At 31.6% G+C, this 18,918-nt stretch overlaps 6 protein-coding genes across 7 annotated transcripts; 3 read left to right on the top strand and 3 right to left on the bottom strand.

Annotated features, from left to right (window-relative positions):
• Positions 1 to 561: 561 nt before the first annotated feature.
• On the bottom strand, positions 562 to 1,283 carry LOC133329359 (ADP-ribosylation factor-like protein 1; the record flags this gene model as incomplete). The annotated part of the gene is made up of 3 exons (XM_061537835.1): positions 562 to 802; positions 869 to 980; positions 1,054 to 1,283. Coding segments are annotated over 3 exons (552 nt in total), but the record flags the coding sequence as incomplete, so codon positions are not given.
• Positions 1,284 to 3,241: 1,958 nt separating this feature from the next.
• On the top strand, positions 3,242 to 4,148 carry LOC133329367 (protein max). Its single transcript, XM_061537843.1, has 4 exons — positions 3,242 to 3,280; positions 3,501 to 3,671; positions 3,737 to 3,860; positions 3,928 to 4,148. Exons 1-4 carry the CDS (start codon positions 3,242 to 3,244, stop codon positions 4,089 to 4,091), a joined length of 498 nt encoding a protein of 165 aa, XP_061393827.1. The 3' UTR covers positions 4,092 to 4,148.
• A 387-nt stretch (positions 4,149 to 4,535) lies between these two features.
• On the bottom strand, positions 4,536 to 4,893 carry LOC133329369 (BET1 homolog). Its single transcript, XM_061537844.1, has one exon. The coding sequence runs from the start codon at positions 4,878 to 4,880 to the stop codon at positions 4,536 to 4,538; it is 345 nt and encodes a 114-aa protein (XP_061393828.1). The 5' UTR covers positions 4,881 to 4,893.
• A 5,001-nt stretch (positions 4,894 to 9,894) lies between these two features.
• LOC133329358 (lysophospholipid acyltransferase 5) lies at positions 9,895 to 11,654 on the top strand. The gene is made up of 4 exons (XM_061537834.1): positions 9,895 to 10,006; positions 10,106 to 10,843; positions 10,911 to 11,203; positions 11,262 to 11,654. Exons 1-4 carry the CDS (start codon positions 9,895 to 9,897, stop codon positions 11,652 to 11,654), a joined length of 1,536 nt encoding a protein of 511 aa, XP_061393818.1.
• Positions 11,655 to 14,524: 2,870 nt separating this feature from the next.
• Positions 14,525 to 16,118, bottom strand: LOC133329357 (ruvB-like helicase 2). The gene is made up of 2 exons (XM_061537833.1): positions 15,650 to 16,118; positions 14,525 to 15,487 (listed from the first exon to the last, which is right to left on the bottom strand). The coding sequence occupies exons 1-2, from the start codon at positions 16,115 to 16,117 to the stop codon at positions 14,525 to 14,527; spliced, it is 1,431 nt and encodes a 476-aa protein (XP_061393817.1). The 5' UTR covers position 16,118.
• Positions 16,119 to 17,407: 1,289 nt separating this feature from the next.
• LOC133329348 (transmembrane protein 19) lies at positions 17,408 to 18,627 on the top strand. 2 transcript variants are annotated; one of them, XM_061537824.1, is made up of 4 exons: positions 17,408 to 17,533; positions 17,617 to 17,865; positions 17,928 to 18,080; positions 18,140 to 18,627. In XM_061537824.1, the coding sequence occupies exons 1-4, from the start codon at positions 17,413 to 17,415 to the stop codon at positions 18,619 to 18,621; spliced, it is 1,005 nt and encodes a 334-aa protein (XP_061393808.1). In that variant the 5' UTR covers positions 17,408 to 17,412; the 3' UTR covers positions 18,622 to 18,627. The 2 variants fall into 2 exon arrangements, with proteins under 2 accessions (XP_061393808.1, XP_061393807.1); XM_061537823.1 differs by having other exon boundaries at positions 17,408 to 17,542; positions 17,614 to 17,865.
• The last annotated feature ends 291 nt before the right edge of the window (positions 18,628 to 18,918 follow it).

Here is an 18,918-nt window from a genome sequence, read left to right as displayed (position 1 = left end):
TTGTAAAACCTCAAAAAAATATATTTTTTCCCTTTTCCATAAATTTCCTCTTACAAAATATATGAGAACCCAAATATTATCTATAGTTAATTTATTACATTTTTGTTTTACTAATGTAACATACAAAAATTCTATTATTATTATAATAAACGTGTAAGATTGTACAGAAATATAGCCTAACAAATTATAATCAGCTGTTGTTGTTGGGAAATAATTACTTTTTTGAAAATATTTGCAAAACATAATCTCAAAGATTGTCAATACCTTTCAGTTGTTAATAAATAAATATATAGCGGAAAGTTCGTTTAAAATTTTTAATTTTTTTCTTTAGTTATTACAAACCTTTAGTTAATTATTGTATAGATATTTTTCTTGTTTTCTAAATAATGACTTAAATATTATAAACAAAAAAGAAACTAAATCATACAAAGAAAAAAGTGTAGGGTACACCATCCTATGAAATGAAATGCGGTATTTAGTTTATTTAACCAAAAGAAAAGGAATTATTTTGTTTTTTGAATTGTTGCAAAAGTTTTGTTATCTTTTTCTTATCTTTTTTTTAATTTTTCTTTTTTTACTTTTATAAATACGACTATTTGCGACTTTGCAATGTATTGGAAAGCCAATCCATAGCCTGATCAAGACCCTCACCTTTTGTCGCCGATGTTTTGAATATTTGGAAAGTACGATTTTTGAGATTTTCCAAACCTAGAGCATGATGTACCTCGGCAACTGTCATACAGCCTTCCATGTCTTGTTTGTTAGCTAATACTACCAATACGGCACCGGCAAGTTCTTCCTCCTAAAATAAAAAAAATAATATATTGAAACTATTTCTATTAGCTTGCAATCTCAAAATCAACCTTACCCTTAACATATACAACAGTTCATCTTTGGAAATACCTATTCTATCACGATCTGCCGAATCAACCACATAGATTATGGCATCTGTATTGCTGTAATAACATCGCCAATATGGTCTACAATAACAACAACCACAATAAAAACATTATTAAACAAATTTTTACAATGATCTCTCTGTTCATCACCTACCGTATACTTGTCTGTCCACCCAAATCCCATACTTGGAATTTTAAATTTTTATATGTAACCTGTTCCACATTGAAACCTATTGTCGGTATGGTGGTAACAACTTCACCCACTTGCAGGCGATATAAAATTGTTGTTTTGCCAGCTCCATCAAGGCCCAATATTAAGATACGCATTTCCCGTGATCCCAATAAGCCACGAAAATAACTTAATACTCCACCTAAGAGGGAAGATAATAAAACACAACAACATCAATTATGCATTATTTGTACAAGTTAAGACACAACCACAAAAACAACAACAATAATGATATCCTTTTGCAACACACACTGACGGACTGACTCACAACGTCACATTACTTATCTGTGGGTACTGTGTTTATTCTGCACTGTTTTGTTGTTGCTTTTTTTCCTATACTAACCCATTTTATTGTTGTTTATTGCTGTTTACTATATAACGGTAATTGAATTTATTTAATAATTATTCTCCTTTTTTATTTTCTATTGATTAATTAAGTTTTTTTCTTATAAAATATGCAAAAAATCTTTCTCAGGCTATTTTTCCTCTTGGTCTTTATGAACTGTCAAATTGGTTGGAGCGACGACAGTGAGAGCGACCGAGCACCAGTGAGATGACAACAAATAATCGAAATGAATTGAGAGCCAAAAGAGCAAAATGACGTGTCGTATAGCAGCAGCAGTGTTGTATTTACTTGATGGAAATTCAAAACACTTGGACGAGACAATTTTTAATGCAGAATTTTATACAAATTGTGATAATTAAAAGAAAATAATTGATAATAATAAAAATATATTCCAATATGTAGCTATTTCAAAAAAATATTTTTTGGATCTATTATAGCATGATCTTTGTGGATTTTCTTTAAAAAATATAAAGACATTTTCTTTTATTAAACAACTTTAAAAAAGTTTTCAGCTTTCAAAATCAAATTTGACTGTGATATTCCTTTATAAATTGATAATTCACATAAAGCCAACTCAAGGAAACGATAATTCCTTACTGGAATTCAAACCATCAAAAATAAAGTAATGTGGCTGAAATTGACAAATTTCGTAATTAGCCTCTAAGAGCATTAATAAAATTAAAGTTTTTTTTTATTTATCACGATTAATAAAATCTGTGTTGTTATAGATTTCTTATGTTCCCAGACCCATAGTAAAATTAAATGTAGAATATTTTTCTTATTGACATCAACAACCTAAAATAATACAGAATAGCGAAAATATGCGAATTGTGAAAGTAACCTCAATATTGCACTCACAAATATGTATCTATTTTTATATGCAATTTCATATTGAATTATAATGTAATTACAAATTTCTCGTGTATCCTGACCTATAGCGAAAATTGATATAGAACATTTTTCTGTGCCTTAAATTAGCCATTATCGAAATTAACCTTAAAGATTTTTTAAGAAAATTAGCCATTATCGAAATTAACCTTAAACATTTTTTAAGAAAATTTGTCTTTTTTGATTATAGTTATATATCATGTAATTACAGCATATATGTCAAATAAATCCTCATAAAGTAGGTTAACCCCGTAAAAAGTTCTTATGTACAAGCAGTTTTAATCCCCATATGTGTTTCCCTCCTTTAATATTGGCGTGAATTTTTAGAAAATTTGTATATCGAAAGTCAAAATGTTAAGTTTTGTTTTAACTGTAAAAATGTTTGAATTTTTTTAGCATTTTACAACATACTTTTAGGAGAAGTGATTAATTTTTTACTGCAAAAGCAGAGTTGTATTTGAAATTTTCTTTATTTAGCAAAGGATTTCAAGCAAATCGAGATAATGAGTAGATTTCAATTTTTATTGTAAATCGTGGTAAATTCAGCTCGATTTAGTAAATTATTCTGAAAGAACCTTAAGACACTTTGAATGTTAATTATGTGTAAAATTTCTTAATTAAAAAACCTTTTATTTGATTATTTTGTTAACAGAAATGTGTTCAATTACATTTTTGATGTATTGCCTGGTGACATAAACAAGGCAACGCAAAGTATGATGTTGGCAGTTGTGACGGCGTTGCTAATTTAGTCGTTGGCTTAGCTTTTTACTGTTGACTAAACCAACAAATTCACAGTAAACATAAAAATATTGAAAAAAATCTATTTTCTAAATTTCCTGCCCCTTGGGATATACGAAATAATTTTGAGAAGTAAATAAAATGAGTGACGATGACCGTGATATCGATATTGAAAGTGATGTGAGTAAATTGGCGCTTCCAAACTGCGACTTGAAAATATAATTTTGTATATATGTAAAAAAATTACTGGAAGTGGTCGTCAATTCATGTAGCAATCTTTTGAAGAGAGCAAGTTCTTTATATTGAGAGTGAAATTCCCACCTTGAATCTCGCAACAACAAATGAAAACATTGGAAATTTGTGTTGAAATGACAACATTTTGATTACAATTCAATTGCAGGATGACAACGATTCGGATGCAGGCCTGCCACAGCGCCACACCAACACACAAAATTTTACCCAAGAAGAGAAAAGGGCCCACCACAATGCCTTAGAACGGAAACGTCGTGATCACATCAAGGAAAGCTTTACTTCACTGCGTGAGGCTGTTCCCTCGCTAAAGGGAGAAAAGGTAATCTTCCTACCTTACTAACAAAATATTAAAAAAAAATAATAATTTTAACTTTTTAAATGCAGGCCAGTCGCGCTCAAATTTTAAAGAAAACCACGGAATGTATTCAAATAATGAGACGTAAAATTCAGGCCAATCAAAAAGATGTGGAGGATATAAAGAAACAAAATGCCATACTGGAGGCACAGAGTAAAAAAACAATAAATTAAATTATTTAGTTCGTTTAATACGATTGCATTAATTTCTTCTATTCCAGTTCGTATGTTGGAATGTGCCAAAAGTGGCTATGTCATTGATCCAACTGAATATCAACAGCTAACGAGTGGAGATCAATCGGTTCAACATGACAGTTGCTCTGATGGTGATGATCAGGACTTTAGCCGACGCAGTAAGAAAATGAAAACATCCTATCAGGCATAGTAACTAATGGAGGAACAATTTGAAAATCTCCAATGTTCAAATGATTAAAAAACCCCAACAGAAAATCTAAAAAACAAATGTTCTTGAGACACCGAATTATTGCCTCTTCTTATGTCGTAGTAGTTGTAGTAGTTTAAATCTTTGTAATTAAACTAAAAAGCAAATTATTGGTTTTCTCTATAAGAACCAAACCTATTATCATCTACTATAAGAAAAAAAGATTAATTTTAAGCACTACCAATTCACAAGTATGCTAATGCAGGTATAGAATGAGGAGGTACAACAACAAACATTTTTTTCAAACTTTATATTTTTTGTCTTTTTTTATAAATGTACAATAATAATAATAAAAAAATGTGTAATAAATGTTACTTTTTCCTGTGTTTATTCTCTATCCTTTTTCCTAAAGTTTACTAACCAATGAAAAGTGATTTCGCTTTCAGACTACTTAAGCTTTAAAACAACATACAACAGAAGGAAGACAAATAGTACAAATAAAAACATATAACACATGTGACGGCTACCACCATTCTTAGCCAGTCTTACTACCCTGTTCATTGTATTGCCCAGAAATCCCTGTGTTCGATCCATATCATCATCAATACCACGTAGCAATTTATCTTGATATCGTACTTCATTTCCTATATCTATGGTTAGGGATTTGAGGGCACCAATTTTCTGCTTTAGCTCTTCGGCCGCCCGTTCATTTTCCTCCTCCAACGAATCATGGCCCAGAGGGCTGGGATTTTGATTTAACGGTTGGTATGGGTAATTATTGTTACGTCTCATATTCGTTAGGTTCGCCACGATCGATCTGTAAACATAACGAAAAACACATAGCCATGAATTGTGAAATCTACAATCAAAACAAATCCAAAGGGTAACGAGCGACACGTACCTTCGAATTTATCGCTTGCTAAAAGGGTGCTTTTCAGCAAATTGGATTTTAGGCAGCTGTTGAATACGACTACTTAATATAAAATACTACAATTTCAATACCGATATTATTTCAATTGGAATGAATTATTGGTTTATTGTGGTCACTCCTATTGTACCACCGTTGACGTATGTTGGCCAGCCAATTTAACAAACTCTGTTGAATAATTCACAATAGCGTTATGTGAGCAAGCGGAGAGAGAATGAAAAAGAAAAATATGTCAAATTGTATGTGATACTTAATTAATGACGCAGTATCAGTGGCATTTGGTCAAGGTTCAGAGCAACACATCAAATTTATTTGATGCGTTGACAATAATTAAAGGCGCGTTTAGACTGTGCCATCTAATCGACTCTATTTTTAGTCGAGATACCAAAACCTAGTTATTTAGCCAATTATTAAAATGATATATAGTTGATTTGCAAACTGTTATTTGTGTATACAAATATATGTATATATATAATTTCTGTGTCAATTTTTCAATCAATATTTTCATAATTTTGATAGGAATTGATCTATTACTTCTAAATCAAATCGATTTGTAAATCGAGATATCAAATCCTAGTTATAAGGATTAAGGTACGTTTAGATTTACGACTCTATTTTTAGTCGAAATACCAAAACCTAGTTATTTAGCCAATTTTTAAAATGATATATAGTTGATTTGCAAACTGTTATTTGTGTATACAAATATATGTATATATATATAATTTCTGTGTCAATTTTTCAATCAATATTTTCATAATTTTGATAGGAATTGATCTATTACTTCTAAATTAATTCGATTTGTAAATCGAGATATCAAATCCTAGTTATATAGATTAAGGTACGTTTAGATTTACGAAATCCACTCGATCTCAAATGTCAATACTATAGCGTATACGTCAAACATAATCCACTAGATTTGTGAACAGGATTAACGTGACGTATACGCAATGGAATTGTCGCTTGAGTTCGAGTGGGCAAAAAAAAAATAAGGTTTCTTTAAAACTTAATAGCTATATTCTTGAATAGAGTAAAACGATATGTCATGGCTGATATTAGTCTTTTCAAAATAGTGATAAATTTCAGAATATTCACGATAGAGTTGCGAATTTTTCACATAATTCTTCCATTAAATTGCAGTAACATTGTTTAAAATATGCAATATATTGGAGTATTTCTGAAGAAACTAGGTGTGGTGATAAAGGTATAAAAATATTTCTAACATCTACTTTTTAGACAAATTTTTCTATTCAGCAAGTATATTTTATAATCAGCAAGACTTTTTTTTATCAAAATTACAAAAAAGTGCGATGTTTTATAGTGAAATTTTGCTATTATCAAAATTAAAGAACAAATACGTTTTATAGGGAAATTTTGATATCCAGAAATATTTTTTACAAAAATTTTTTATATTCAGCTACATTTTTCATATGAAAATATTACTCAGCTTTTATATAAAAAACTTGCTATTCAGGCAATTTCCAGTACAAAATTTGCAAGTCTGCTAACTTTTATATGCAAAAACGTACTATTCAGCACGAAATGTTGCTATTCAGCTAATTTTCTATTTTCAACTATAATTGCAATTCCGCTAAATTTCACGGAACAAATTCTCTATTCAGCCGTTTTTATATGAACATGTTCTATTCAGCAACTTTTCTAGAAGAAAATAAGTTATATAGCAAAACTTAAAAAAATGTATAAGAAAACTTTGCTATTCAGCAATTATATTTTTATATTCAGCAACATTTTTATATGCAAATTTGCAATTCAGCTGGTCTTATATAGGAAATTTTGTTATTTTAATTATTTTATAATAATTTTTCATTTATTTAACATTATATTAAATAATTTATTAAAAATCATTTTAAAAATAATTGGTCTGTTCCCGTACTGCAAGAATCTAGATTTTACTATTTTCTTCGATAACATAAAGGAAATTTTGCTATCGTAGTAAAAAATAGTAGATTCTTGCAGTACGGGAACACACCAAATCATGTCAAAAACATAGACAATAGAGTAATTATTTTATATTAATAGACATTTTTTTATATTAAAATGAATTGTATTATAATAATATTATTTAATTAATATTTATTATTTTATATTAAGAGGTTGTCTTATATTAATATCATTTATGTAATATTGGTTTCTATTATTTTATTCATATTTTAATATTCTTATTTATATTAATTTATCATTTGTCAAAAACATCGACAATAGAGTAACAGCTGTTGTGTCAAATGTAATCGAATCGATAAATCGATTACTCTCTCTCTCTCACTCTAGCAACCCCAAAAGACAAAAGTCGACTTACAATTCCCTAATATGGCACAGCCAGTCTTCTCTCTTATAATGCAATAAAAAGAACGTTAAAAGTGTATTTTTGTGCGGTGAAGCAGCAATAATAATAGAATCGAAAATTCAATAAAACAAACATAGGATATAACAATAAGAAAAACATATTTCTATTTGGTAAATATATATACATTTTTATAAATAGATAAAATATGTATTTGTATAGATTTTGTTTACCAAAAAAAGAAAAAGAAATCGTGTTGAGGGTAATTATTTATTTAACCGAAGGAAAGGTGTTGTGCAATGATTAAGAGGTTCATCATCGTCACCGGTGTTCAACCTTAACTTACTTTTTTCTTCAACTTACCCCACACGTTATTTTGTTGTTTTGTGTCTTCGATGTCATGGGCAACCGAAAACGGCCAACCAGTTTTGTGTGACTTGGCCAACCAGCCAACCAGCTAGTCAGATTGTGTGTGTGTGAATAAAACAAACAATAGAAAAAAAGATTAGATGCAACAAAATATATATTTGGAATGTTAATGTAAATATTTATTTAACTATTGATTTTAGATGCAACAAAATATATATTTATATATATTTGGAATGTTAATGTAAATATGTATTTAACTATTGATTTTATCATACGTTTTTTTAATATTTAATTAAGATTTCACTTTTTTCTAGTCAAGGCCACACAAGTTTTCTAAAATTTACCGAATAATATTCTTCCCTGTGTTTGATTTTGTAATAGAAGTAGATCAAGGACATTTCCGCAAATGAATGTGACTACCGACACTGTATGAAATTTTGTTTACCTCATACATCATTATCATGATGTTGTACGTAATATACGGCGTTGATAGAGGCGATAGGCGTATGACAAGCAACCCTTATTTCCACAATCTTATCAGAAATGTATGTGTTTGAATCCAAAAACACAATTTTTGTTATAATCAATATGACATTTATATGATGAAATCGGTTGTACTAGATTTTATTTTCTTTTTTAATTTATTTTCAAACATAATTTTCAGTGTTGAAGAATAGTTTTAACATTTTTTTGAAATACTACCGCTACAGATAATTAATTTTGTATATTACAACAACAAGAAAATACTGCAATATAAGCTGCTGATCAAAGAATTTCCTGAATTTTACTGTAACAAAAGAAAAGAAAAAAACTCATAATCAAAGTGATATTTTTGCATGCCATTGCTAAAAAATCTAAGTTTTTTTTATTTTTGCTTTGTTAAAAATGTTTTTTTTTTGTTTTTGTATAAATTAGCATATTCTGTCCGGTACATATGTACTCTATATAAATATTTACAACTAATTTAGATTGACACAGTAGGTTAGGTTAGTTATGATCTCTCTATGAAATATAACATAATTTGTAAGCACAAAATAGAAAAAAAAACTTGACTCTTTCCGTTGTTATTTGTATATAATTTATCGTAGTAACCTATATTTATAGTTCCTCCTTTGTTTTGTTGTAGTTATGATAAGTCCAATATGCATTAGCAGCATTATACGATGATTGGCTATTGACTCTAACGCAAAGTTCAAAATCTTTATTAATAATAACAACAACACACAGTATAATAATAATGATGCTGCTTTGTTCTCACACACTTAGTATCTGTATTTACACTTACATATATGATCTATATGATTGGAAGAAATATTTACAAAAAAAAAAAAACTAATTGCTGTTTGCATTGCAAATATATCAATGGTCAGAGTAAAGTGGGAACAAACTTTTTCAATGGGATTCATTTTTTATTTTATTTTTAAATTTACATACTTCAAATACTTTTGAGGCTAATTTGAAATTTGAGCAATTTCAAGCACACAACTTCAATTTAGAGGCGAGATACCAATGAAAAAAATATTCTTCATCGAATTTCACTATAGGTCAGTGACCTTAGGAAATATGTAATTCCATTATATATCCCTAAAAATCTTCCAAACAAAATGAAAACCATTTTTTGTTTATACATTTTTGAGGTTAAATTTGATTTTATTCGATTTCAGGCACACAACTTCATTTTAAGGGGAAGATGTCAATGGAAAAAAATATTCTTGCTCAAATTTCACTATAGGTCAGGGGCCATGGGAAATATGTAATACCAATATACATATATCCCTAACAATCTTCCAAGCAAAATAATAATCATTTTTTCGTTTATAAATTTTTGAGGTTAAATTTGATTTTGGCCGATTTCAGGCACACAACTTAATTTTAGGGGCAAGATGTCAATGAAAAAAATATTCTTGATCAAATTTCACTATAGGAAATCTGTAATACCAATATATATCCCTCAAAAACTTTCAAGCAAAATAAGAATCATTTTTTTCGTTTATACATTTTTGAGGTTAGATACGATTTTGGCCGATTTCAGGCACACAACTTAATTTTAGGAGCAAGATGTCAATGAAAAAAATATTCTTGATCAAATTTCACTATAGGTCAGGGGCATGGGAAATATATAATTCCAATATATATCCCTAAATCTTCGAATTTAAGCTAATTTAATTTTTTCAGCTATTTTTCTGGCATTTGTAGCCTAGCCGAAAACAATGACCCTAGAAGCAAGTGGTGGTGGTGTTGATATGGGCATAATTGCCAAATTATCGGATAAAGTTGGAGCACCCGAAGCGGCCATACGCCTATTGCTTACTCTAATAGCAGGTAAGTTAATGTGACCTACTTTCCTGATGATGACAAATCACACATGAGTCATCATCTTAAAAAAAATGTTTTTGATTGTTTTCTTTTTTATTTTTCCAGGCTACCCGATTGCATTTATTTATCGCTTCTTAATCCAACCACAATCTTCAAAGCCCGTACATCACATTTTCTTTTCCCTGTGCGGATTTGGTTTGTGCTTTTTCAATTATGGCCTAAATACTTATCATTCATTGGTGTGTATTTGGATTACGTATTTGTTGGTGCGTCTATTACGCCATTCGCCCAACCATTTGGTGGGTGTGAATTTCACATTTCAATTGTTGTATCTCTTGACGGGCTATTATTTTACGGAAAGCAATGAATACGATATACTGTGGACAACACCACATTGTGTGCTGACATTACGATTGATAGGCTTCGCCTTTGATGTGGCAGATGGTGTAAAGCCTAAAGAGAAATTATCCAAAGATCAATTGGAATGTCATTTGGAGAGGACACCGTCGTTGTTGGAATTAATGGCCTATGCCTATTTTCCGGGATCATTTTTAATTGGTCCCCAGTTTCCTTTTCGACGTTATCAACGTTTCATCAATGGAGAATTTATTCAGTACAAGGGTTTTGTTAAGACAGGGCTAATACGTCTCGCCTTGGGATTGGTGTATTTGGCTGTGCGTCAGGTGGGGGCCATGATGTTGCCGGATAACTACTTCCTCACGGATGCCTATCGTAATCAACCATATGTGTGGCGTTTAATCTATTTGGGTCTATGGGGTAAATTTTCCCTATACAAATATATTTCGTGTTGGCTGCTGGCCGAGGGGGCCCTTATGTGTTTGGGTAAGTAGAGGGGATATTTATTTGTGGGTCTTCTTGAGTTTTGATTTTTTGTTCTTTCTTTTAAAAGGTTTCACCTATAATGGCAAATCCGCCGATGGTAGTGATGATTGGTACGGCTGCTCAAATGTGAAATTGTATCTACTGGAAACCGGCAATACCATGGAACACTATGTCAAATCCTTCAATGTCAATACCAATCAATGGGTGGCCTCCTATGTCTATAAACGTTTAAAGTTCCTGAATAACCGGGAAATTAGTTATGGTGCCGCCTTGGGATTTTTGGCTGTGTGGCATGGTTTCCACAGTGGCTACTATATGTCATTTTTCATTGAGTATATGATTGTGACAACAGAGAAGCAGGTAAGGCAGAATTTTATAACTTGAGTAACATTTTTTTAATGTTTTTTCTATTTTTTAGGTTGAAGATCTCTACAAAAAAGACATTGTCACAAATTACCCCAGTTTGGTCAATTCTCTGCTTTTTAAACTGCTCAAGTTTATAGCCTTGAAATCGTATAACCTCATCTACATGGGCTGGTGTTTAACTCCATTTATTTTCCTAAGCTATGATCGTTGGCTAGAGGTTTTCAAGGCCGTCCATTATTTTGGATTTATCTACGTTGCCCTATGGATGGTATTCTTTAAGGTCTACAAGAAGTTGAAAGCATCCCACAAGAAATCCCAAGAACGTGTACCCAGCCGTGCCACAGATCTATCGCCCACAATCAACGAATCTCAAACGAAGGATAGTGGCGGTAGTAAGGCCACTGATTTGTCACCAAATATGCAAGATAATAAAAAGGATAAATAAGTTAATGAAAACAGAAAATAGTAGCTATACCAAAAATAGATTTGGTATAAAAAAGAAGGACAACATACCATATATATATATACGATCGAACGAAAAAGGGATAATTCCAATCAACCAACCAACATAAAAGGAAAGCTTTAAGACATTTTTTTGTATATAAGTAGAGTCTTATGAATGATTTTAGATATCATTCAAAATTTTATTGATAATTTTAAGAAGGAGCCCCCCAATTCTCCTCCCCATTTATGTCATGGTAAGGTTTTAAAATTGACTTCTAAGAATGCCTAGTTCCCTTTGTTCGTTTGACAGCCACTCTTTTTTAATTAGGTTTATTTATTTGTATTCTTTTTTTATTTTATTTTTGTATTTTAAGTGATGATGTCTTATTAAATTGTATCTAGTCAGAGCATTAACAAAAAACAATGAAGTAATATTAACTTACACATAGTACTTTTACTACTACTATTATAATTTTTAAATATTAATTTTTTTCTCCCCTCCCCTTGTACTCCCCTTGTATTATTACAAACATATTTAATATCTATAATGGACTCTTATAATGCAAACAATATAAGGCCCCCTCCCCCTCATTGACTATTTATCTTCCTCTTTTGTATGGAAGGATGGCTTTAGTGATATTGCAACAACAACAACTCACTATTTCACTTAATATTAAACTACTAACATATAAGGAATTGCAAATGGTTAACTTACAATAAGTTGTGACGCCGGTTAGGTATTTAAACAAAAGAAATAAAACAAAAAATATATTCACATATATTTTTGTAATCATAAAAATTATAATAATAATAAATCGAATGAGTATGACTTATAACAAGCAACGTGAATGAGTGAAATAAACATTTTAATAAATCACAACAAAAATTGTTTTTTTTTCTTCTTTTTTTAAAGGTTATTTTCGTTTATGGAAAGTTCAGGCATTTTACTTCATTTTAGAGGGTTGATATCAATGGAAAAAATATTCCTCATCAAATTTCACTATAGGTCGAGGAACAACAAAACACTGTATCTGCAGTATTTAGCACTATAAACTTGAAAAACATTATTTAATAAAAAAAAATGAGGTTAATTTAGGTTTTGGTCAATTTCAGCCATAAAACTTCATTTTAGATCGATGCTCTAAATGTAAAAAATATTCCTCATCGAATTTCACTATAGGTCGGCGAACAACAAAAAACTGTAATTACATTGTATAACATTATAAATCATGGAAACAAAATAATAAAAACATTTTCTCTTGCATAACATATGTTTATATATGTATTATCAATATGTAAAAAAACCTTAGAATTCCTTCTAATCATTGGTGCAAAATTTATAAAAATCGGTTAAGTAGTTGATGAGTTATTTGCATTTGAATTCAATCATGTTCCGAAATACACCCTTCTGTTCGGTACTGGGCACCTATTACCTAAAAATGAAAAATCATACAAAAATGAAGTTTTTAAACACGGGATATTTAATGATGCTGTGTATGTATGTGTGTCCTCATATCAATTTTAAAATCAGCCTAAAAGTATGTTAATAATTTTCTCTACAAAACAGAGCAGCCAATACGAAAGAAAAATTGCCGTTTTTAAAAAATCAATTTTTGTGTGATTTTTCATTTTCAGTTAATAGGTGCCCAGCACCAAACAGAAGGGTGTATTTCGGAACATGGTTGAATTCAAAGGCAAATAACTCAGCAACTACTTTACGGATTTTTATAAATTTTGCACCAATGATTAGAAGGAGTTTTAAGGTTTTATTACATATTGACAATACATATATAAACATATGTTATATTAGAGAAAATATTTTTAATATTTTGTTTCCATGATTTATAATATTATACAATGTAATTACAGTTTTTTGTTGTTGTTTTGTTTTTGCCGACCTATAGTGAAATTCGATGAGGAATATTTTTTACATTTAGAGTATCGATCCAAAATGAAGTGGTATGGCTGAAATTGACCAAAACCTAAATTAACCTCAAATTTTTATTAAATAATGTTCTTATTTTTTAATCAAGTTTATATTGCTAAATACTGCAGATACAGTTTTCTGTTGTTCCCCGACCTATAGTGAAATTCGGTGAGGAATATTTTTCCATTGGTAGTATCCATCTAAAATGAAGTAAAATGGCTGAATTTGCCATTAAACAAATTTAACCTCAAAAAATCTTATTAAAAATGTTCCTTATCTTTTCACCAAAATTATGTTGATAAATACTGTATATACAGTTTTCTATTGTTCCCCGACCTATAGTGAAATTCGATGAAAAATATTTTTTCCATTGGCAGCATCGATCTAAAATGAAGTAAAATGGCTGAACTTGTCTTAAAAGAAATTAAACTCAAATTTTTTGTTTAAAAAAATGTTTCTTACTTTTTAACCATGATTATATTGCTAATACAGATTTCGTTTGTTCCCCGACTTATAGTGAAGTTCGATAAGGAATATTTTTTCCATTGGCATCATTGATCCAAAATGAAGTGGTATGTCTGACCTCAAAAATTGTATTTCGTGTCAGGGTTGAATTTAAATGTAAATAACTCGACGGCCACTTAACCGATTTTCATAAATTTTGAACCAAGGGGTCCAGGGAAATTCATAGATTTATTGAAAATACTGGCTTTAGACCCCATGATATTCGAAGAATTCCGCCATTGAATAAAAAAACCATTTATTTATATGTAGAAGAAAAAAATGTATTTTTTATTAATATCGAATTAAAGCAAAAAAAAAAAAAATGAAAACATCTTAAATGTAATATAAAAAATAAAATCCAATCAATCTAACATTGATGAGAATGTTTAGAAACATTTACATTACTAAGTGTGTTGAGTGAAACCAGCACATAATTATTTTTAATGTTCCATTGGTTGACCGTCTCCGCCAGCACCAACTTCCTCTTTCGGCTGTATTGTATCACCAATTTCCTCTTCAATCTCATTGAACATATACTCATCCTGGAACTCCTTTAATATCTGACTTGAACGATTCTCATCCAAAAATAGCGAATAGACTTTCTTTACATCTTCCGTGGTGACTTCGGTGGCTTTACGTCGCCGGCACACCAAATTTGCTGTTGTTATCAATTGTATGGCATAACGTAAACTGGTGTCGGTGGCTATTTTTGTTAAAATTGTCAATGCATCCGGATGCATAAGGCAATCTTCTTCTTCACAACGTATTTTGAGAATTTCTTTCATTTCCTTCTCCGAATATGGTACGGTACGTATGATAATCATACGATCGAGTAAATCAATTGGTATACCATGGGGACTGCGATAATTTGTACCACGTATACGTGTAATGCCACGATTTGTAGCCATTACCACAACGGGAGCCATATCGGATTCGAGGGCACGATTCAAGAATGAGAAGCACTCAATGTCCAACATATGGACCTCATCAATGAACAAGACACCGGGATTAATTTCAGCTTTACCCTCTTCACGCCATTCCAATACTTTGTTATTGATTTGATCGCGAACTTCTTGTTTAATTTCACCAGTGTCACCGGAAAATAGTGCCAAGAAACCATGGGTACGGCTGTTGATGACATCGATTTCGTGCAGTGTTACAGTGTGAACAACTTCTTTCCGCTTTTGCAGTTCACCCTCGGGACACTGGACAAAGCGGGTCTGTGCTCCGGTGGCGTCGTAATCACGAGCACGTGTAAAACTACGTCCCAATTTCGATACCTTGCCCGATGCCTTATCAATGGTTATAACATCTCCAGCTTGAATTTTTTCTTTGATAAAGCATTCAATGATTTTGTTACCCAAATCATAATTGGTTTCCATTTCAGTTGTTTTCAAGGTTACCTAGGAGATAAACAATAATTTAATATTTATGTTTCAATAAATAAATCTATTTTAAACGAGCCGTGCCGAATTTCTATGTCCCTCCTTTGGTGTAAATTTCTGAACAGCCCTTGTAAGACAGACTTAAACCTTTAAATATTTTCACAAATTTCTCGCACTTACCTTTCCAATTTTTTGTCCCGTTCCTGTTGCTGGCCTATCGATTTGTATTTCCACCACTTCACCTTCGATAATTTCTGTCTCTTCCTTGATTCTCACCCCAATACTTTTTCGTAAAGCCTGTGACAATGCCTCTGTTTTGCTCATTTCCAATGAATAGATTTCAGATCCCGACATACTAGTAAACGGGGTCTCCGTACCCAATGCTTGGGCCATACCCACAGCAATAGCTGTCTTTCCCGTACTGGGTTCACCAGCCAACAGGATGCAACGGCCAGCAATTTTTCCTTCTCTCACCATTTGTACAACAACACCAGCAGCACGGCGGGCATCTTTTTGACCCACCATACCCTGTGAAACAGCTCTGGCTTCCAAGACATCATCGAGACCGAGACCGCGAATATGAGAATGTGCTCCGATACGTTCGATTCGTGTAATATCACGTACTTCAATTTTTTCACCATCCGCCATTGTTAATCGGTTATATATCGCGAAGAAGTGTTAATTCAAAATATCAGTTGTGATATTGTCGCTTTATTTTCTAGAAAGAAAATTTAATAAAATTGTTTATTTTCTTTCTATTCTTGTTGCTTGGAAACTCAATGAAACAAATGCCGGCCAACGAGTAAACGATTTGACATGTGGTTGCCAAAGTGACGCCGTTATTGTGTGTGAGTGTGCATTAGAAACACAATATATGTCAAACTTGGTAGTTTGCTCTCCACACTACACGACTTTGTAAAAAGTAAAAAAAAAACATACAATTAAACAAATATTTATAAATTTTGAATGATTTTATATTTAAAAAAAAATATTATTTGTATTTTTTTCATATTTCCCAACATCAAACATAGCTTTTTTATTGTATTCAATCAAAAAACAATCTCATTTAAACGCGAGAGTGGCCAACGCCGTTGCTTATTGAATTTAACGTCGTTACATGAAAATGCGCCTAGCCACTGATTTTAACTTTGTTTACATTCTAAACATTTTGTTTTTGTGTGAGATTTGTTTTAAATTCCACTTTATTGGTAATTTTATTCGATCCAATTTCATTTTTTAATTGAAAGTTTATTTTTGTATCACCATAAAATAAGAACAAACTCATGTGAGTTCATATGCTAACGGCGTTGTCTACGGAATTTAACGTCGTCACATGAAAAGCCGCATAGCCATTGATTTTAGTTTTATTTACTTTCTAAACTATTTGTTTTTGATGTTTTAAATTTATTTTTATTGGTAATTTATTAAGAAATATTTTTTAATTAATTGTTTAGTTGTTGTAATCCAAAATAAAAGGAAAATAAATGCTTTTGGGCGGCATTGAATTTCAATGCCGTTGCTTGTTGAATCTTAACGTCGTCACATAAAATGACGCATATACTTTGATTTATGCCTTTATTACTTTCTACACATTTTGTTTTGGGTGAGATTTTGTTTTATTTCCTCTTTATTAGTCATTTCATCCAGAAATATTTTTAATTCATAGTTTTGTTGTTGTACACCAAAATAAAAAGAAAATAAATTCTTTTGAGCGGCATTTTGAATTTCAACGCCGTTGCTTGTTGAAGCTTAATTAACGTCGTCACACAAAAAGCCGCATAGCCTTTGATTTATGCTTTGATTACTTTCTTCTAAACATTTTGTTTTGGGTGAGATTTTGTTTTTAATTGCTCTTTATTGGTCATTTTCTTTTATCCAGTGGTATATTTTTTTAATTGTTTTTATTTTCATCAGTTGCTGCCGCCGTAGTTGTTTTTTTAGTTATGGCCATTAATATACGCGATTGGCTGCCGCTGTTATTTTGTGGCCTTTCCATACCAATTTCCCTATTTATGTGGCTGGGAAATTCCTTTCTCTCAAAGCTATGGACAAATGAATTTGAAGGTATCAAAGGTATTTTGGGAATGTTTTGCAATAAAAATAATGTTTGTATAAAAAAATGTTTATCTTCCCCGTACGCCCAGTAGAATCTCCTGTTATACCGCCCACAAGATGGTTATTTTCAATACTGGCCCCATTTATGCTAATGGTGGTGGCATTAAAGAGAAAGTCAGTAAACAAGTCGGGTGCAGCATTGGGTATTATTGTGGCCATTATATTATCCATATCAAATCATGCTTTCTTTGCCAGCTTGGCGGTATTTTTCTTCACCTCATCGAGGGCAACGAAATTTCGTTCGCATATGAAACGTAAAATTGAAAAGGATTTTAAGGAAGGTAGGTGGGAAATTTTAATTTTTTTCTTGTTTTGATTTAATTTCTATGTGTGTGTTTTACAGGAGAGGGTCAACGCAGCTGGGTCCAGGTATTGTGCAATTCCGGCATGGCCACCCAATTGGCCATATTATATCTAATTGATGTGGGGAGTAGTGAGCGGACAATTGATTTTGTTCGTGCCTATAGAGCCAGTTGGCTGGGTATTGCAGTGATGGGTATGAGAGATGATAGAGTTTCTTTGTGTGTGTTTCAAAAACTATTTATTTTCTTTTAGCGGTTTTTGCCAGCTGCAATGGTGACACCTGGGCCAGTGAACTGGGCAGTGTCCTGTCGCGTAGTGATCCTTATCTCATTACAACATTTAAGAAGGTGCCGCGTGGTACAAATGGTGGTGTCTCCTTGATTGGTCTACTTGTAAGCTTTTTGGCTGGTGTTGTTGTGGGTGCGGCCTATTATATAACGGTGTATTTTACCGCTCCCGCCCATATGCATTTAGTGGCACCACCACAATGGCCCCTCATTTTATGGGGTGGCATTGCTGGCCTATTTGGCTCCCTTGTGGATTCTCTGCTCGGTGCCACACTACAATATTCGGGCATAGACGAGGAGGGGAAAATTGTTGATAGTCCCGCCAGCAATGTTCGATATATTAGTGGTTTACGTATTATTGATAATCATAGTGTCAATTTAATATCGAGCATTGTTACGGGTGTGTGTATACCTGTGGTGGCTATGAAATTTTGGCCAGAACGTTAATGAAAAAAATGACGAAATTTTTAAATATTTTTTAAACATCTCGAAAGTTTCTCGTTGTGGCAATGGTTTAGATTGTTAAATTTTTGTTGTAATAGTTACAGCATAATTTAACAGATTTACGAACAAGTCTTATACATTTGTAGGTGTATAAGAGAAAAAAAAAATAAAATACTGGATATTGTAATTGTGACTGAATGTAACTTTTGTGGACTTAATATACAATACTATGTTGTATGCCATTTTTTATTTTCCCGCATATTTGTATGTGTCGATGTGTATGAGAAAAAAAAAAAAAAT

This window comes from Musca vetustissima, unplaced genomic scaffold (assembly GCF_032173495.1).
Source record: "Musca vetustissima isolate MV318-11 ecotype Yass unplaced genomic scaffold, APGP_CSIRO_Mvet_v1 utg9169, whole genome shotgun sequence".
NCBI classification, from domain to species: Eukaryota; Metazoa; Arthropoda; class Insecta; order Diptera; family Muscidae; genus Musca; species Musca vetustissima.
The sequence above is the reverse complement of the archived record's forward strand: the minus strand, read 5'-3'. Positions and strand labels throughout refer to the sequence as shown.